The sequence below is a fragment of the Vipera berus genome (genome assembly GCF_964194415.1).
Source record: "Vipera berus genome assembly, chromosome: 1".
Classification (NCBI taxonomy): domain Eukaryota; kingdom Metazoa; phylum Chordata; class Lepidosauria; order Squamata; family Viperidae; genus Vipera; species Vipera berus.
Window position 1 is genome coordinate 189519330 of NC_138202.1, and position 21279 is coordinate 189540608.

General features: G+C 37.4%; 1 protein-coding gene across 1 annotated transcript in view; it reads left to right on the forward strand.

Annotated features, from left to right (window-relative positions):
* The window catches only part of MLPH (melanophilin), a 100968-nt gene that overhangs the window by 49712 nt on the left and 29977 nt on the right, over positions 1-21279 (forward strand). The window contains exons 10-11 of the mRNA XM_081312766.1: positions 755-838; positions 1719-1910. Of these exons, the coding sequence (XP_081168892.1) occupies positions 755-838; positions 1719-1910 (276 nt within the window). The remainder of the gene's footprint in view (positions 1-754; positions 839-1718; positions 1911-21279) is intronic.

Consider the following 21279-nt stretch of genomic DNA (forward strand, 5'->3'; position numbering starts at 1 on the left):
GTTCTAGTCTCACCGGCTCAAGGTTGACTCAGCCTTCCATCCTTCCAGGGTTGGTAAAATGAGGACCCAGATTATTGGGGGCAATATGCTGACTCTGTAAACCACTTAGAGAGGGCTGTAAAGCATTGTGAAGTGGTATATAAGTCTAAGTGCTATTGCTATTATTTAAAATTAAAGTGTGCAAATATAGTCTTAATGTATGTTTCCAGTAGTGTCAGCTAAATATCAAAGGTTGTTTATTGGTGTTTGTAGAGCAAGACCTCTATACAAAGCTGCTTGTTACTTGAGAAGTGAGCATGTTATTTCTATCCTGTAAAGGAGAGATCTTAATTCAGAGGTCATGTACCACAAACAAAATTGGAAGTGCTGGCAAATACATTTAAATGTGTATATTCAGTGAAGCAGTAGGCGTGAGCTTAAATGGACTCCAGAAGATGGTAGAGGACAGGAAGGCCTGGAGGAACGTTGTCCATAGGGTCGCAATGGGTCGGACACGACTTCGCAGCTAACAACAACATTCAGTGTATGCAGCCTTTCCCCTTGACAGTTATCTAATGGCTACATTCTGTTATTGTTAATTAGTATTATAGTGTTCCAGCATTTTCCAAAATGTTTCTTTTCATTTAGTAAAATTGTGATCTTTAGTCCATCAAGGTTATGAGAGCTGGTATTGCTCTGTATTTATTTATTTCTCCTTTAACTGCTAAGAAGTGTGGTGGTGGGCTCTGTCCTTTGCTATCTTCTTTCTTCTCAGATGCTTGAACTGAACAAACGCATCTCTGTTATTGAAAGTATGCTCAGCCGCCTTGAGGAAAAGATCCTAGTTCACTCTGAGAAGGTAAAATCTAGAACAGAGTTATACATACGTCCAGGTTGCCATTTACTCACCTATGTTCAATCACCTTGATCAGACATTCTGGACTGCTCTTTAATAGACCTAGAGCCCAGGTTGCTCTTTATTCCTAGCAGTGCTTCAGCACCTTGCCCACTTAATTAGTGCAAAAGCCTCAAGACAATTGTCTGGTTCCATCTTCCTCTGAAGAGTCCCAGGGCCAACATTCCTCAGTCCTTCTCCCAGGCTTAACTAATTCTTTCAAAAACTTGGGAGTTCATTTTTTAAACTGGAAAAATAAGTTTTTCTAGTATAAATAGAACATATCACCAGGGGTGGAGGCAAGAGGTTCCAAGTGTAAACAGGTGCTTAAGTCATTAAGATTTTCTTCCTCATTATGGATTTTTCATTTAAAGCAGATGATAGAGAAATACTGTACATTATTGTACAGTAACATTGTGTTATTTTTGCTATTCATAGGAATGGATGTCTAAATATCTTGTGTAGTTAGGACAGTAATACAAACAGTAATGGAGGGTAAATTGATTAGTTAATTCCTACCACATGATGAGATTTAGGTTTCCTTAAACCCATGTTAAAAAGATACATATCTGTTTATTCATATGTATATTGACTTAGAATAAGCCAGTTAGAACAGAGGACCCCAACCTTCTGGGCACCAGAGACCGGTTCCATGGAGAAAGGTTTTTCCATGAACCGGAGAGTGCGTAGTTTTGTGTGCTTCCTTCATCCCATGGATGGGGCTTTGCTTGTTTGTGCGGACCGGTTGCTGGGATGCCGCGGCCCGTTACCGGTCCACGGACCAGGGTTGGGGACCCCTGAGTTAGAATATATGATTGAGAATGACTTGCTTTTATTTTACTAGCCTCTGGCTATTGAATACTACATTGATCGTAGCACAGAAGAGAAGGAACTGAAGAGAAAATTAGAAGAATTGACAAATAGCATAACTAAAAAAGCTGTTTCTACTGATGAAGAAAATGCAGGAAAGAAGACTGAAGAATCCAAACCAGAAATGGACTCACCTAATGATGACCTTCCTCCTGATGCGAAGAAGGTATTGTCCTCTGTTTCATATGGTGGTCTTTATCCTCCTTTCACCAAAGCTCTGTTCAAGCAACCACTATGTAATGTGACCTATTTTCCTGTAAAATCCCACTCATCAAAAAAGGCATCTATGTGTTCAGTGAGGATGTGTGGACCAAAAAAGTATGAAGACCTCTGTTTAAACTTTAAAAAGATAACATTGGAATTTGAAAAGACATATTGTAAAGGGTTGTTTTGTTGCAGATATCCTTGCTGAACATGGGGCTCTTTTTGTAGATTAAATATGGTTAATGTTAAGCCTTTTTGTAATGTGTTTGAGTTTATGTGTTTTGCTTGAAGTGTAACCAGCTTGCTTTGATTGTATAATTCAGCTAACTGTGGTAATCTGAGTGTGGACTACTTATAATGTTACTAATAACAATTGAAAAAAATCCATTTTATTTTATTTGGTATAATAAATTTTATTAAAAGTTTTAAAGAACATAAAAATTAACAAACTAATGATAATGATAACTTTATTTGTACACCAATCGGCATACATCAAAATGAAATTTCGTTGCATACAGCTCTCAAAGGGTCACCACCTCCAATATATACTCCTTGTTCGTGGCCCGCTCAAATTTCACATTGTCCATTTTAGTCTCTAGGGACTGAACGATGGCAAACAGGACAGATGGAAATGGGGCTCCATGTGGATTAGCCCTCAAGTTAGCTTCTATTCTGACCACGTTGCCTTCTTTCCTTTTTCTGATCCTGACTATTCTACCTTCTCCTTAAAGAGGCCTTGCTTCTTTTTGTCCCTGGAGCACACTGCCGCCGCCACCAACTCCTCCAAAAGCCTCTCTCTCTTCCTCTGGGCCTGCCGACAGCCTCATCCAGTTCCTTCACTCCATAAGCTCCAGGTCCTCTCCTCCTCTGCCTCCTCTGGAAACAGCCCTGATTTGCAATACAATCCATCACTGGGCCAGCAGTCAGATCTTGTTGCTGGTAGAACAAATTCAACCAGCGCCAATGACTTTTAACGGTCTCACCAACAGTTCCAAAACAACTAGAAATTTGCCAGGCCAGCAAAGATTGTCGGTCGTATGTCGTATGTTACCTTAGTTCCACCATGTTGCTCAAACACATTAAAATCTTCCTGATCATGTGGCCTATAGCCCTTACTATCCCTCCCAAAACTATTCGCCTTGAAGAGCCAATGTAGCCGCAGCCATTCCAGGCGCCGCCATCTTAGAACAAAATGCAAAATAGAACAAAGAAAGAAAGAAGAAGAAACATAGGAAAACAAAAATGCAGTGAGAAAGAATCAAAAAACAGAAATAAGCTTCCAGTTTCCTCTGCTGTGAATATATGTTTGATTACAAAATTATATTTTAGTCTATGATTACAAAAAAGCTCCTTTTTTCTATTATCCACTTTTTCCAGTCAGTAAAACCACAAGTCATACATGCATTTTTTTCTGCAAATAGTTTATAAGGGGTTTTCATTCAATCATAGATGTAGAGAATGTCTTTTTCTATCCAGGAAGTTAATTTAGCCATCTCTGCAAACTCCCATCAACTTAACCAACCTTGAGAACTTTCTAGTACATCACAATATGTTAGCCATTAATGTTTACGTATCATTTCTCTTCTATAAAATGCTTCTTAAACTGAAAACCACAAACATGTTTCTGGGCAAAACCTAAATTTGTATTTATTCCTACCTGACATGATTTTTATCTACATTTACCTTAGCTTTGTCATATAATAAATATCCTTGCCACCCAAATCTTAGATCATGTCCTTCTAACTCCAATAACCTTCTATTTCTTAGTACACATTCATTTATCCAAACTAGATATCAGATAGCAAAATATAATTGGTAGGTCCATTTTCCTTTGTATCTGTATGCGTGTGCTTTATATTTAATTTTAGTTTTCCCACCCGCCATACAAATTTCCCCAACAATGACAGTTGTAATTGGTCCCATCTTGACATATATTTTTTAATTTTATTCAGTGCTTAACATTGTCATTTTGAAATAACATACAATTCATATTTGTCATAGTTATATTCAGATATTTTATCTTCTAAATCTTAAAAATCCATTTAATTAATTCTGTTTAATCTTGTATCTTCATATTTTTGTTACCTTCTTTGGCTTTGGTTTATTAATCTTGATACCAACCAATGCAGCAAATTCTTCTAGCTTTCTCATTAAAAGTTCAATTTGTTTTAAAGAGTCTTCCAAAATCAACCAATTCATCCACAAAAGTTCTTGTATGACTCTTTTTACAGCTTTACGCCTATAATCCTCTCGTTTGTGTCTCTATTCAATATTTCAAGAACTAAAATAAAAGTGATCATGGGCAACCGTGTCTTGTTCAATTTTGGATCTCACGTGGTTTGTATAAAACTACAATAATTATTTCTGCCATCTGTGAAGTATTAATCAATGTTGCCCATTTTATAAAGAATTCACAACTTCCAAAACCTTAAACAAAAAAGTCCAGTTCATATTGTCAAAAGCTTTTTCTACATCTAGAAAGATCAGTGCTGCTTCTTTGTGATTAGGTTTCCTGCTTTACTAGGAGGTTGGACTAAAAGACCTCCAAGGCCCCTTCCAACTCTGTTAATCTGTTAAATATTCCAAAATATCCAACACAGTTCTGATATTATCTTTTTAAAGCCTTTAAGATAAAAACCCACAATAATCCTCATGAATTACCGTATTTTTCAGACCATAAGACGCACTTTCCCCCCCCCAAAAGTGGGGGGGAAAACGAGGGTGCGTCTTATGGTCCGAAGGTTATCCGTATGGCCAGCCCCAACCTCCGCAAGTGGAAAGCAAGGGAGATTGCCAGGAGCACGAATCGGCACGTGCTGAGAAACGCCGATCTCGTGCTCCTGCAATCTCCCTCGCTCGCTTTCAGCTTCCCTTGCTACAAGAGAAAGCAGGCTGAAACGGAGCGAGGGAGATTGCCAGGAACGCGAATCGGCCGATCTCGCGCTGCTGCAATCTCCCTTGCTCCGTTTCAGACTGCTTTCTCTTGTAGCAAGGAAAGCTGAAACCGAGCAAGGGAGATTGCAGGAGCGCGAGATTGGCCAATTCGTGTTCCTGACAATCTCCCTCGCTCCATTTCAGCTTGCTTTCTGCGAGAGAAAGCAGGGCCGCCTCCGCGGGTACTGCTCTAACGTGGAGAGGGAAGGACAAAGAGGGAGGGAAGGAAGAAAGAAAGGAAGGAAAGAAGGAAGGGACAATGGGAGAGGGAGGGAGAGAGAAAGAGAGAGGGGGGAGAGAGAAGGAGAAAGAAATAGGGAGGGAGAGAAAGGGAGAGAGAGAAGGAGAAAGGGAGAGAAAGAGGGAGAGAGAAAGGAAGAGGGAGAGAAAGAAAGGGAGAGAGAGAAAGAGGGAGAGAGACAAGGAGAAAGAAAGAGGGAGGGAAATAGAGGGAGAGAGAGAAAGAGGGAGAAATAGAGGGAAAGAAAAATAGAGGGAGAGAGAGGGAGAGAGAGAAGGAGAAAGAAAGGGAGGGAAATAGAGTAAGAGGGAGAAATAGAGGGAAAGAGGAAAAATAGGGAGAGAGAGGGAGAGGGAAAGAAAGGGAGAGAGAGAAAGAGGGAGAGAGAGGAGAGAGAAAGAAGAGGGAGGGGGAGAGAAGGAGAGAGAGAAATTAAATTAGTAACATGATTGTTAAGTGAATCTGGTTTCCCAACTAACTTTGCTTGTCAGAAGGTTGCAAAAGGCGATCACATAACCCTGGAACAATGTGACCATCTTAAATATAAATTGATTGCCAAGCATCCGAATGTAAATCACATGACCCTGGGGATGCTGCAACGGTCATAAGTGTGAAAAATGGTCAAAAGTCACTTTTTTCAGTGCTGTCGTAACTTTGAACAGTCACTAAGTGAATCGTTGTAAGTCGAGGACTACCTGTACTTTATCATATTTTTTTCCTTTTTTGGGGGGGTCAAGTTTTTGACACCTTGCTGGGTGACTGGTGGTACTCGGACATTGCCTTGTCCTAAAAGTGGTACAATGGATGAAAAGGTTGAAAAGCCCTGTTTTAGTATACCGGTACTATTTGGTTCAGAATATTTTTTTTCTTGTTTTCCTGCTCTAAAAACTGTGTGCGTCTTATGGTCAGGTGCGTCTTATGGTCCGAAAAATACGGTAATTCTTGCAAAATTATTTTCAGTCTTTCAAGTAAAATTGTTCTAAACAAGTTATACTCATTATTCAGTAATGATATTGCTCTGTAATTACTTGCTAAAGTCAAACCTTGTCCTTCTATAGGTATTAATTTTATATTAGCATTTTTCCAACTTTGTGGCATTTTTCCTCCTCCTTAGAATTCATCATATTTGTAAAGGTGGTAAAGGCATCCTCAAAGCATTTACAACAGAAGCTCGATAGGCCATCTGGTCCAGGTACCTTTATTGTTTTACTCTTTTTTAACTGCTTCTCAAATTTCCTTTATCATTATTGTTGTTGTTGTTAGTTGCGAAGTCGTGTCCGACCCATCGCGACCCTATGGACAATGTTCCTCCAGGCCTTCCTGTCCTCTACCATCTTCTGGAGTCCATTTAAGCTCACGCCTACTGCTTCAGTGACTCCATCCAGCCACTATACGCACTTTTGTTGACAGGGTAATGTCTCTGCTTTTTAGTGTGCTGTCTAGATTTGCCATGGCTTTCCTCCCAAGGAGCAAGCGTCTTTTAAATTCTTGGCTACAGTCCCCATCTGCAGTGATCTTGGAGCCCAGGAAAATAAAATCTGTCAGTACCTTCATTTCTTCCCCATCTATTTGCCAGGAATTGAGAGGGCCAGATGCCATGATCTTGGTTTTCTTAATGTTTAGTTTCAACCCAACTTTTGCACTCTCCTTCTTCACTCGCAACAAGAGGCTCGTTAGTTCCTCTTCACTTTCTGCCATTAGAGTGGTATCATCTGCATATCTTAGGTTGTTGATGTTTCTTCCGGCAATCTTAATTCCAACTTTTGATTCATCTAGCCCTGCCTTTCTCATGATGTGCTCTGCATATAAGTTAAATAGGCAAGGCGACAGTATACAGCCTTGGTGGACTCCTTTCCCAATTTTGAACCAATCAGTGGTTCCGTGACCAGTTCTCACTGTTGCTTCTTGGCCTACATATAGGTTTCTCAAGAGACAAATAAGATGGTCTGGTATGCCCATCTCTTTAAGGACTTGCCACAGTTTGTTATGATCCACACAATCAAAGGCTTTAGCATAGTCAATGAAGTAGAAGTAGATGTTTTTCTGGAACTTATCATTATAGGTTCATTCATAATTTGTCTTTTGTTCATTATGTTTTCTCAAATGTTCATCAATTTTGTCCAATGGACTATCATGCCCCTTATACAAATTAGAATAATATTGACAAAATGTTTTTGGTTTTGTAACTTTGTTCATCAATACAGTATCGCCCTTTTATAATTTTTGATATAATTTTCTTTTTGCCAACAAATTCCTGGTTTATTCACAAATTCAAAATCTTTTTGCTAGGCATAATTCAATTTTATTTGCATTGATCTTATTGTTAACATACCGTACTTATTGCTGTAATCTTGATTTGTCGGGAGATACTTTTATTCCCTGGAGAATTTATTAATCTCATTTTAATCTCATTCAAAGTATTTCATATTTTTTCTTGCCTCTTTTTAAGTTCAGAATTATGTTGTATCAGATAATCTCCTATAAAGTTTTGCTTACATCCCAAACAATTCTTTATTTAAATTATTATCCAAAAACTTTCCAAAAATTATTCCTAGTTTAATTATTTTCTTTTTACATTCCCCAGTACTTTCATCTTTCTGTCACATCACATTATTTAGTCTCCATCTGAATCCATTTTCTTTTGCAAACCAGACTTCAAGATTATGGTCTGAAAAGGTCTTTTGTAAAATCTCTACCTTAGAAATTTTAGAAACCAAATCTAAATCATATCCATTATTAAAAAATATCTATGTCTTGTTGCAAAATAGGTGTATTCTTTTGAGCTACCATTCTTCTGTCTGCATGCATCAACCGTCACTAAATTAAATAAACCTTTTGGTAATTGACTCCGAATAATTTTAATATTTTTCTCAGAAGTCATTTCCAGTAGAGGAAAAACCACATCATTCCAATCCCCCAACAAACACCAACTTTCATAAAAAAAATCTTTCCATCAGTTGTTTATAGAAAGTCACTTTATCCTCTTTGGGGCATAAACTCCCAACACCATAGTTTTACTCCCATTTAAATTAACTTTTGCCCTAACATATCTCCCACGTTAATCAGTTAGCACTGGATTTAGTTGAAGGTTTTACAACCTTTCCAGCTTTGCGACCGGCTTTGGGGGGAGGGAGACAGGATGGTTGCATGTGAGTGGCTGATAAGCGTGCTCTCACATGCAGCTCCATTTGCGTAAGCAACAGGCACAGGCATTGCCCTCGCACAAATGGAGTGCATGTGCCCACATTTGCCTACTGCTCGCATAAGTGAGGAAGTGGGGATGCATGCCCCTGCTCGCCCACCACTTCCTCAGCCTACAGTAGTTTCAGAGGGCTCAAGACCTGGTAGTGGGTCACAGCCCAAGGGGTTGGGACCCCTTGATTAATACACAAAACTACTCCATTTCTCTTCTTAATATCTACTGAAATAAATTGTTCACCCAAAGTTTTATAGGTTAAATATTTTATATATATTTTTCATGATATGAACCTTTTGTAGGCAACTCACATTTTGTTTTATTTTTCTCAAATAATGATTGTTTTACTCTTTTGAGGAGCATTTACTCCATTTATATTTCATATTAAACATTTGCAATTCATATTCAGGCCAAAAATCTATTCCTGTAGTTCCTAATTCAGTATCATCTTTTAATTCTTGTTGCATCTAGTGTGATTGTTGTGTAGATTGATTGTTGTGTAGATCCCTCTGAAACCTCCATTTCCATCTCCTTCAATTCTCCTTTATATCTTTCTAAAAAAATCTCTCCCCTCCAGAACCAAATTCAATTTAAAACCTTTGCTGTTTAAAAGTAAAAATTACATTTTCCAGTTTATTCCATCAAAATGACCTTTTTTCTGTTCTAACCCTTGTTTTGAAAATTTTCTTCTATCTACTCTTAATTATTTTTGTATTTTGGTTATTTTTGTAATCTCATAAGAAGGTTTAAGTCATTGCAAAATTTAATCTTTGCTGCAGAAGAAATCTTTCTTCATCTGTAATTAATTACTTCCTGAAATGATTACGAAATGGGGAAAAGCAAGATTTTAATGTCCATTTCTGCTCTAATGCACTTACGGATTTCCCAGCATCTCATTTCCTGGAATGACTGCAAAACCTTTTCCATTTCTTCAGGTAGCTCTGAAGAAACTACTGTCTGTAGCACACATGGTTTATCTCATGATCTTTCTTTGATTCAGGAATCCTTTGGTGGAATAGGCGTCCTAGCCAGAGTTCTCAGCTGTGGGTGCTGTCTATGCAGCAACCCACTGTTATTCCCCAGCAGAAATTCCAAAAATCCATTTTATTTTAATCACCATGTGTACAGTATAGATTGTAAATCTAATTCTTGTGTTCTATGATACATAACAAACAAAATTTAACATTGGGAAATCCATGATAAATTCTCTTGCTGTTTACTTTGTAAAATTTAATAGCAGCCAGGAATGCTCAGGGGATGTCTTTTTTATTGTTCTCCTTTGCTTCTTTTGTATTGAAATTGCTCATTCATTGCAGTCCAAGAGTGGAACTTCAAAACTTCTTTGAACCCAGTTAACTTTCTTCTGAGTTAAAATGAACAAGTTTGTGTAAACCCAAAGCAATAGTGGATACATAGAAACCCTTCTACAGCATAATTTTTAAAATGCTAGTCAATTGCCTTGCCTTATCAAGATTTGCCAAAGAAACATTATTATTACTATTTCAAGCAATGATTAATGAGGCATTTCCATCTTTGATTCCAGGAATCTGTAGACATGCCTTGGCACTTTGGCCAGATCTGTCTCTGGTTACAGTAGAATCAAATTTAATTATAGGATGTAAGAATCTGTGCATCTCTACTATTTCCTAGCCTCTTAATATATACTCATCTTTTTGAAGTAATCTGTTAACAAAAAATACATAACTCTGTATGCTATACCTTTTAAGTTCTAATGGCTTTTTTCTCCCTATTGCTGATGTTTCTAATGAACAGCTTTAGCATATAGAAATTGGTCTTGACTTAGGCTATCTGCCACCATCTAGGAAAGGCTATTGTCTACCCTGTCAATAGGTAGAAGAAACATTTTTCTTCTGTGAGATGTTTTATATTATACCTGTCTTGTGGAAAGATGGTAAGAAATTTGATGTGTTTTTTTATGTATAAATCCCTTAGAAGATAACGCAGGTCCTGCTGCACAGCACTCACATTATTGCTGCATTCCAGCTTTTTGGGACTCTTGAAGTAGAGGAGAGTGGGAAAATATGTCAGGCAAATGCTAATCTGAATTTAGTTCAAAGTCTTTGGTGAACTCTTCAGCTCGTCTAACTTATTTCTGAATTACAGAGGTGATTAACAAGTCTGTCTCTACTAGCAGTTCATTAATACTTGCTTTAACTTCTCTCTGACTTGTCTTCTGCTCAAGATTATGGCCAGTTTTGTCAAGTATGTGTCATTCATTCATTCATTCAGTTTATATAGCTAGACATCTTGCATTTGTGACATAACATTGATCCATGTTAACTTAAAGAAATTCTGTAAACTTTTGTGTGATTATTTTTATTGTGACTTCTGCATATTCACCTAGTTCATTAATAATGCTTTATTCCCATTGCAGTTGTAGGCTGATGTGAATATGGACAGTGAAAGAGAAAAGGCAATCATTTTTGAAGCATTGAACAAAAAGCCAACAACTATGCTGGCAGTTAAGGCTTTCAGCAGCAACTGTTACAGCCTATATAATCTTCTCAGTGCTTACAGTCTTACAACACAGACAGATTTCAACAATTTATTAACCTTGGTTGTTCATCCCAGTAGAGGCTCTGCACATTGCAAAAACAAGATGGACCTCATTATCTCTATTTTTGTTTCTGTCTCCTTCAAAGGACTTTGTTTGTGAACGGGTGGGCTGCAGCCCTGAAACATGTGTTCTATGAGAACTAGATACTAAAAGGTTCTGAAGAATGAATATAAACTGTTCTGGCTTCCTGAATTCACCCAGAACCTCAAGTTATGGAAAGAAGGCAAAGCAACTAGAAAACAGTGGTTAAGCCAGGCTCATCAAACTGTTCATGATGATACTGAATGCATTGTTAAAGTAGTGCTGACTGACTATATTACAAAATAATACATAGAAGCCTACTGGAGATATATAGAACAAAGCAATTTCTAAAATATGATTTTTTAAAAAAAATCAGCAAACTAAATGAACATGAAAGCGAAGGTAGTATGCTTCATATAAGACACTCTAACTTGAATTCCCTTGTTTGAAGATACCTAGATTTTACTTTATTGGCACTCATTAAGTAAATACTTACATTCCATTTCCTGTAGTTTGGTTTCCTTGCTTTTTGGACACACCAATGCTGTGGACATATACTTGGATTTCAGCAAGGCATTCAACAAAATAGACCACAACCTACTTCTTGGTAAGCTAGAAAAATGTGGGATAGACAGCATCACCACCAGATGGATTTGTAGTTGGCTGGCAAAACACACTCAATGAGTAGTCCTTAATGGTATTACATCTACATGGAGAGAAGTAAGCCGTGGGATACCACAAGGTTCCGTCTTAGGCCCAGTACCCTTCAGTATCTTCATAAACGACTTAGATGACTAGACACTAGGTTGGACTAGAAGACCTCCAAGGTCTTTTCCAACTCTTATTATTCTGTATTTTAGCATCTTTCCATTCCAGAGAAAGTCCCAAGAATAAGAGGTCAGCAGCACTGCCAATTTCCACAGGTTCCTTTCATTTCAAACTAAACATTAAAAACCTAAATTTGCTAATACTGGCTAGTATTATTGTACAAAATATCAGTAAATAGTATCTTCCAAGGTGTGAGATAATTTAAAATGTTACAGCATAGCAGAAGATGCCTTTGAACAAAGATCATTATTTGCAGTTGGTGTTTCATAACCTACATTGGCCATGTAAAGATCGTAACATTTAAATCATTTTCATCAAAGCTAAAGCCACACTAAGAGTTATCTTGTAGTATAGATGCAAAGCATCTGTCAGTTCAGCATTCATATTGATCATTGGAGGAATGTATTCCCTAATCCAAATTGACAACAGTTCTTAAAAAGCTAGATGGACTATACACAAGATGTTACCTTCAGCTGAATGATGAGCAGCCACAAATTAAAGCACAGTGAACTTCATCAGAAATCACATCAAGACTGAAGAACACAAGTTTATGCTGAACCCAAAACTCCATCCTTGCCCTAAATAGAAAGGGCAGGACTCAGTCTGATCACAGTTCACATTCTGACACATGATTTCCTAAAAGAAGAACAGGTAATATGCAGATTTGCATGCTGGTAATGGAGTGCTGAATGCTTCTACTGTTTTTTGAAGATGGGAGACACTGCCTCTGACATCAGCTGGTGTGATGCCCCCTTGAGAATGGTTTGGGCATCCCTTCAGATGACTGTTTTCTGAATTATACAAGAAGGAAGCAGGCACTTAGGACATCCTAAGTTTTAGCATTTACCATTTTTTTCTCCTGAAGATAAAGCTGGGCCTGTTATGTGTTCATGGTGGTCACTTTTTGCAAACACTGTCCATAATCTGAAAAGTACCCACCCAGAGTTTTTGCAGATTGGAGCAGCCTATAAATCCGTTACATAAATGAACATGTATTCTTTGTGAAAGACAGTCTGTACATATAAAATATTGGTTTTGTATTCCTATGAGGATTTAAATGTATTGCAGGAGGACAAGTAACAAATAGCTAGTTAAAGCTTATTTAAAAATAATAATAATAAAGGTAAGGGGTTTTTTTTAGAAACATACTAAGACAACCCATGACCCATTGGCTCTTTCTTTCAGAGGTAATTATTTATCTACCACTCACGCACCCTCCCCAATCCTCACTGCACTCCTTAAGATTATCATACACCCTCCCCAATCCACGCTGCAATCCTGCATGCCCTCAGCCATGTTGGCACCGCCCTTGCATGTTCATTGACACTCTTCCCAACATGCACTGCACCTCTCAGCAGCTTCTCAAGCCCACGCTGCACCTGCCATGCAGTCTCTTGCACCCCATGCAACCTCCCTGATCCATGTAGCATCTCTCCACCCACCCCCATTACTCTCCCCATCCCAAGTAGCATCTCTTCTACAACTACCTCCCACACATCCCCTCCCTCCCCACTTGCGCCATTTACCTGCTTGCCACCCTGGGACTTTGGACTTCCTGCCAACTTCCCCATTAACTTTCATTATAGGAAGCTGACACGGAAGCATTGGAAATGACAATCACATGACTAGCAGCAGGGCAGTAATGAAGTGACTACAATTTCACAATTTTGCGAGATATCAATCATGGATTTTAGACTCATTCTTTAATTTGGCACATTTGAGCTACCCTGATGCCCCATTTTACCCAATTGAAGGTTACAACAAGAGACACAAAAGTTTTAGTAGCATGTGCATTTATGTTACTCTGTCACAGTGCATAAGATGAACTCCATATTTAGCAATGTGCATCTTAGGATGGTACTTGATTTCAGCAAACCCTCTGATGTTATTCTGCTAACTTGCCAGCATTTATTAAATTAAAATTTAGCTTATCAATTTCTTGATTCCTGTTGGTATTTGCCCATTAATCTAGTAATGAGGAGCTTTATGTATGTTTCAAATCTGAAAATGGACTGTGCTGCATACATTTTTAGCATGAGAAATTATGGAGCTTGTAACTTGACGTTTTAACAATCACAGTCATAAAATATAAAATAGATGGAGGAGATAAGTATTATGATGTGATAACTCATTTTCAAAGGCAGTCTTCTGAACCCTGGAACATTGGCAGTGTTGTGCATTGACCAAAGAAGAGTCCTTAGTATCTCATTCTTCAGTCCTTAGTATCTCAGGCAAGGGAATTGATTAAAAAATCCTGTGTGATAACTTTAAGAACTACTGTCAACACACAGAGTCCTGAGCTGAAGAAGCAACAATATGATATAACAGAAGACAGCCTCCTATGTCCCATTCTTCAGTGAAAATTCTATTCCTGGTAGAACAAGTTTTGATGTAACCATTTTATCTGTTTTGTAACTAACTGCAGCAGCTAGATTTGGAGCAGGTGTATTTTTTTTATTAAAATACAAGAATATATGAAAAGAAGATTTATGTATGGAAGATGAGAATGTTTTTTTACTTTACATTGATTTACATTACATATGGTCAAATTGGGGCAAATATGGTTTCTCTATTACTATCTCTACAGGTAGTCCTAAACCTAAAACCTACAAATAATTGGGACTGGATTTCTGGTCATAAGTTCTCATGGTCATAGGTTGAGACACACATGTGACTGGACCCATTTTTATGACATTTTTGCAGCAGTTGTTAAGCAAATCACCACAGTTTTTAAGTAAATCTGTGGTTGTAAGTGCAAACCCATTCTTCTGAATGGGAGGATTTTGCCAGAAACTGATTGCAGTCACATGACCACTACAACCATTTGTAAAGGCAAGCCAGTTACCAAGTCATCAAAATGTTAGAAGTGTTTTATGCACATGTTCTGGGCCCGTCTTAATTTCAAATGGTTGTTAAGTGACCGGTCATAAGTTAAGAATTACCTATACCATTACATTTACTGTTGCTGTCCAACATGACATGTATTGATGGATCATAATGTCCTCTATTTCAGTATCCTTTCCCCTCTTCTTGTTTTGATGACTGACTTTCAATATCTAGTTGCCAAGTGGTGAGAGGATGGTCCCTACGTATTTAAACAGACTTTGGCTATCAAGGGCACCAGACGATCTATGATTTCACCTCCCTTAAAAATAAATTGCAATACAAATCCAGCATAAAAGCAAGTTCTTCTGAACAGTCTTAATTCTGATGGGGTCACAGGCTGTAGGCAAGATTATTCCTCTTAATTGTCTTCTTTAACAAGGCTTACTTTTCCTGGCAGATTGGTAGGAGCATAGGTTTGATATGAAATACCCTCTGGGCAGAAAGCTTTTCATGTATTGAATCATCACATGGTGCATCAAGTGAGTTGTTCTGAAAAGAATTTTCACAAAACACTGGTGATTTTGTTGATCCAGAAATATTTATTTCCTCATTCCAAAGATTAATCTGCTAGGACTGTTCCAGCCCAGTTCAAAAGAAAGGCAATGTAAAGTAAGGCAAGATACAGATCATATCTGTACTCCTATCCTTCTCTCCCACTCAACTATTCATGGCATTTTCTAAATGTAATAAGATGAATTTGAATTTTGAGGGAATAAAATGCTTGGTTTTAAATTCAAATAGTTGGCCAGAAACTAATTGAGTTACAATATAAATTTTAATGTATACTGTTATTCAATATATTAAGACAAATATATAATGAAATAAAAATTCATATTTATGCCACTTACACAAATACAATACTTCAATGTTGAGTTTAAAGTCTAAATGTGTTACATGTGGAATTTGTGAATTCTCATATTCTTTCCCAGTTCCATCCCCCTCCCCCGGACATCTCTTTCCTGAGACCATCTGGCTTTCTAAGAGCAGACTGACCCAAATAAAATGTACCGTACTAAATATGATCACCATGTGAACAGTCCCTTCGTATTTTCTGCTTCTGAGGCAAAAAGTGGTTCCCACACATAAGCCATTACCCTAATGAGAGCTTTTCACTTGCACTTTGAGGTAGTCCCTTTGTCCCTGCTGTGTTCTGTGAAGGATCAAGGTGTTATCTGGCTGTTACTCTTCCTCAGGTTAAGAGTCCTCCATAGACAACGAATCCTTTAATTAAAGCAACTGCACACCTTCCTGCTTCCCATTTTCTATCATTCCCTCATTTCCCTCTGCTGCACACAAAGTAACTGTAGTTGAGCATAAAACCCACAAGTCACCAGCCAGGGCTTTTTGTGGCATCACAGCCAAAGCACTTGAGATCCATTAACACAATGTAGAAAGCCTTGAATGTCTTCTTGAAAAGATGAAGATGTTGAATGATGATTCTATCTTCTATGAAGCTTGAGAAATGGGTAGGAGGTGCCTCAAACCTAGGATGTATTAGAAAGAAATGTATGAAAGCACAACTTAGAGGGGTCCAATCTGCATCTCCCTCTTCCTACAAATTGTCACTGAAGTATAAGTTACAACTGATACAACTAATAATGAATAAGTTGGAAGTTTTAGATCAGCACATTTGAAGAACTAGAGGCGCACTATTCTCTGCACCTCAGAATAGATTGTTACAACAATAAGGACAGTTGGGCTGTGCAAACTACTTTCACCATAAAAGTTTGAAAGTTTGTCATGAGAAAGCATTATACAGGAATTGTGTGCTTATACAATATATGTATGTGTACTCCAAATCAATATACTGTTGAATGAAGACCTCTTCATTGAAAGTATGAACTATTTAATGTTGGTCAAGTACAGTTTGGTCAATAGATTTTATTTATTTCATAGTCTAGGACAGAGTGACAGAGTGGATCAAAATCAGCCAATTGGCTTCCATGCCTAAGAGAAAACCTAGATTTCTTCTCTTCTAGTTCAATACCTTATCTACTACATCACAATGTATATGTATCAAATCAATAAAATTAAGCTTGTGGAAAAAGAGGAAGCCAACTGATTTATGGTGGCCAAATTGTCAGGAAATCCCAAGTTTTAATCTCAGGTCAGTCTTGAATTTACTAGGTTGCCTTATTTAAACAATTCTCAACACTTATCCCATCCTCTGAAATATAGATATAATAAAGTTGTCTATCACATAGTTTCTTACCAGATTTTCTGGGATATGTAAATTGTTGCAGTGTAGGATGAGTTGGGATTCACAGTTGCCACAAGATTCAATTCAGTTCCTGATACGGCAACTTGGAAAATACCCTGCTTCACTTCAAAGCAAATTGGTAGCCATCCATAGTTTAGTTGGAAATCCTATTTCTGCTAACTAGAAATTAACAAATGATTGTAAGCTTTTTTTTCTGTTTGATAGAATTTGATCATACTCAAAGGCATATTAGCACCTAAAGAAAAGTAATGTTTTTGAGATATCAGAGAAATTAATAGTATACTGAAATATAAACATTTTTATTTGTTTTGAAAAGAAAACTGCTGATAACTATTCTTTGTGAGTACCCAGGCATACACATATGCTGATTTTTTCAAGTTTCAGATAGTTTAATGCTAATACTGTGGTTACAATGTGAGAGGGTCTCCAAAACCAGTGGGCATAATCACATGATGTAAATGAAATGGAATCATATTTAGATCTCAACTGGACTTCACCAGTTTGCTTTGGCTCTGCTGATTTTTCAGGTGTTACTTCCAATATGACACTCAAATGACAAGTGTAAACCACAGATTGGAAAAAGGTATTAACCCCCCCCCCCTTTATTTTACACTTTTATATAATTATTACAAAAAAGACAGCTACATAGAGGAGACTTTTGTTTTTTAAAATACGAACTTTCTAAAGTCCAATTGGCAGTGGGGTCATAACTGCAATAGAACAGTGAAAGTACCTAGTGTGCAATGACAGGGGCAGAAGAATATGAACATCAAACATTTTTTCTGAACAAAATCCTACCAAGATGTCACAATTTCTATTGCAGCTCTCAACATTCCTGCTCTGAACTAGCAAAGTGCACTTAGTCTAAAACAAATCACATCAACATCTTTGTCTCATAACACTTGATTGAGCAATCCTCATGAACGATTCACTATGAACTGTTTAGTCACATAGACACAGTCCTTTTTTAAAAAAAATGACAAGTTGATGAGGAAACCCTCTACACAATGTGGCTCAAATTGCCTATGGTTTAACAAAACAAAGTGCAATTCAAATAAAGACAGGTTCTTTGATCAACAGTTAAGCATTGTCATAATTGGGGGAACAGCCTGTTCTGAATAGGATTGGGTTCCTTCTGAAAGATGAGGACTATAATTTTGAACTACCTTCTGAATCCAACATAGTTCATGGAAGATCAAGTGGGTATTGCAGCTAGGAATATTTTTATAGTGTTGGTTAAAATGCCTGGTGTGTTTCTTTCTGAAGAAAATGACCTGGTCAAATTCTTAATCACATGAATGAATTATCCACAATTTATTTGGCCTATTGGGCAGGTTTAGAATTCTGGTAAGATTTTACAGAATGTATTTAAGGAGGATAGAATCTGCTTAAAGCACTGCTGTCCTAACAGAAAACCTGTTATGTGTTTCTAAACAAAAGTTTACCCACCCATCAAGGCAATAGGGCCCCATCTGCAGTTTAAAAATACTTTCCCCCCCCATTTGTTTAAATGTTTTAATGCAAATACGACTATTCCCAAACTAGATATGGGGAAGGCAGGTACCAAGTTGTGGACTTCAGAGTTATGCTGTACTGATCTATAAAACATTAGAATTATATCTGTTAAAAACATAGCAAGCAAATTCTGTGCCCTAAATAAAACAATCTTACATTATTTCTATTAGATTTTGTTTCTGAGTCCAGCTGAAGAAGTTGACTTTAAATTACTTAAAAAGCCTTAACCCAGGTTCCCAAACTTTCTCAGTCTAAGGGACCCCTAGCATCTCACCAAGAGTTCCATTTATAAAATAATAAAAATCTTGCAGAGCCCCACATGAGCATGGTTTGAGAACTGCAGTCATACCAGTATGAGGCCAAGAACCTACTTGACAGTTTTAATTGGATACCCTATTATAGGTCCTACAACCAAGAGGTGTTTGGTGATAGGACATGAGAAAAAAATTATTTTCCATAGCGTGCTGTTCTTTCATTCCTTCACTCAGGAGGCAATATTGATTATAGATACTGTTTTATTTAAGAGAGTTTAAATTCCAATCTCTCATCTGACATTAAAAAGTTTCTGGATGTTTCTTTAAGTAGCTTTAATGATAACATTTGTAATAGCCTGGTAAGCCCAACCATCCAGAAATATTTTTATAAGTAAATATCAGAACATTATTATATATGCAAGAGAGTGAAAATATCCCTCTACCTAGTCTTTCCCCTAGGCTGACTCAAAGCTAATAACGGCTCCTTGGGGACTAGGATCGCTTTCGTTGCCCTCTTTTCTCAGATTCCCAACTTTTTTAATGTATCATAGCATTCTTTACTGGGATGTGATGTTGTTCTGCCTGAAGGCCAAACTTGGCATGGTAGAGATAATATGCCTCAGATTAATGCTTGGAGGCAGAGGCAAAAGGCATTCTGCCACATGAAGCATCTGGTGAGGCTGATTTATTTTGACCAGGTGCCTTGCTTCAAAGGATGGGACTTTTGTGCTGAAAATGCAGAGAGGTCACTATTTTGGAACTTACTAGTGGCTTTGGTTGAAATTTGTATTCAACCCAGAGCTTTCCTTAATAAAGCAAGGCACTCTTTCCAAAGTATTGAACCCTTCAGCTGTTGATTTTTTTATAACACTCCTAGCTTAGTAAATGTGTTGAGAAGTCCAATTAGGTCTGGTTGTTTCTATCTGAAATTGGAAAAAGGGATGAGGGAAAACACAAGTTAATTGCCACAAGTTCATTTTTTAAGGCAAGTTTTATTGATTTTTTAATGTTTACATATACATGTATTTGTGAAACAATATGGTGGTTGGGTAGTTAAAATAAGAACCAGTTGTAAATAGTTCAGGTTACATCAACAGAGATGCCCTCTCTACTTCCCTTAGTTATTACATAGTCAAAATAGGCAAGTTAGTATATTTCTAGTTGTAACCTAGTCAATCAACAAAACTTAAAATATATTTTCAGGGACTTCCTTATTTGGCAGCCGTCGAGGCAACTGGGAAAAGCTGGTGCTCGGCTTTCCAGCTTGGTTTTTCTTCGTCTAGCAACCCTTAAAGGGTCGGAAAGTTGCCCTGGAGGGGCAATGGAGGAGGAGGGATACTTCAGGAGCTCAGATCAGGGGACACCCGATTGGAGTGAACTGTAGGACCCTCTGGAAAAACAAAGGAAAAGGCTGTTAAGATCTATCAGGCATAGCTGTCTCCAACAGGAAGAAAAAGGACTATTAATCAGCGGAATTTCAACTGCGTGCTGAAGCTGGGTGAGCAAGATTTTCTCTTTCCTTCTCCTTGAGGATTATAAATGTTGAGCCCCTGATGGGAAAGGGCTGAAAAGTAAAGACCCCCAGAAGATTTAAGAGCGGCGAGTAATTATAAAGGGGGGAAAGACTCTGTTAAAAATATCGGACATTGATAAATAAGCCAAGGAGGACATCTAGTGGTGAAAGAAGAACGAAATTTCTGATATACTGTTGTTGACTGAAGTTAACCTTGACAAAAGACACCTGCAAATGATAAGACTGCCTTGTTGTGAGATTGAGATTCAAAGCTACTTCTATTGAATTTGGCTAAATTTAAACAGATGTTGTTTTGATTTTAGATTGTAAGCTGTAAAATGACTTCATCGAATATTACCAGACTCATGAAGTAAACCTCTTCTGCACCCTCAGTAGGACAATCCAGTCCTACAACACAGGGATCTATAGAAGCAATGTGCAACATGAAAAGACAAGTACTGCTCAAAGTGAAACACAGACTTCATTAAAATTTCTTCAAGATTTAAAGAATCAAGAGACTTTGGAGAGGAACCATTTAGAAATGCAAGAAAATCACAGAAGTACACAAAGTAAACTGGAGAAATTAAATGAAGAAATTTTGGATATAAAGGGAAAATTTGAAACTCAGAATCAAATGATAATAAAAAAATCAACAGAAGATACACAAAATTGAAGAAAAAACAGATGAGAATGATAAAAAGATAGGAATGTTACTACAATAAAATGAAAAATTAGAGAATGCAATTAAGATTTTAGAGATGGAAAAAGCAGAACATTATTTAAGATTTCAAAACATTCCTGAGGATCGAGAAGAAAACATAGTGGAGGTGATTATTGACATCCTGGAGAAGACTTTGAAGGCAGATTGAGGAGAAATTCAACTTGAGTTAGATGACATATTTCGCTTCAATTCAAGCTATGCAAGAAGAAATAAGCTGCCAAGAGAAGTACATGTACGGTTTACAAAGAAGACAACAAGAGATGAAGTACTACGGAAAGTTAGAGATGAACCAATACAATATAAAAATAAAGAAATTGTGGTCTTAAAGCAGATACCTAAGAGAGTTAGAGATACACAAAGACAGTACCATTTTTTGACCATGAAATTGATTGCCAATGGCATAAATTTTAGATGGTTGATGCT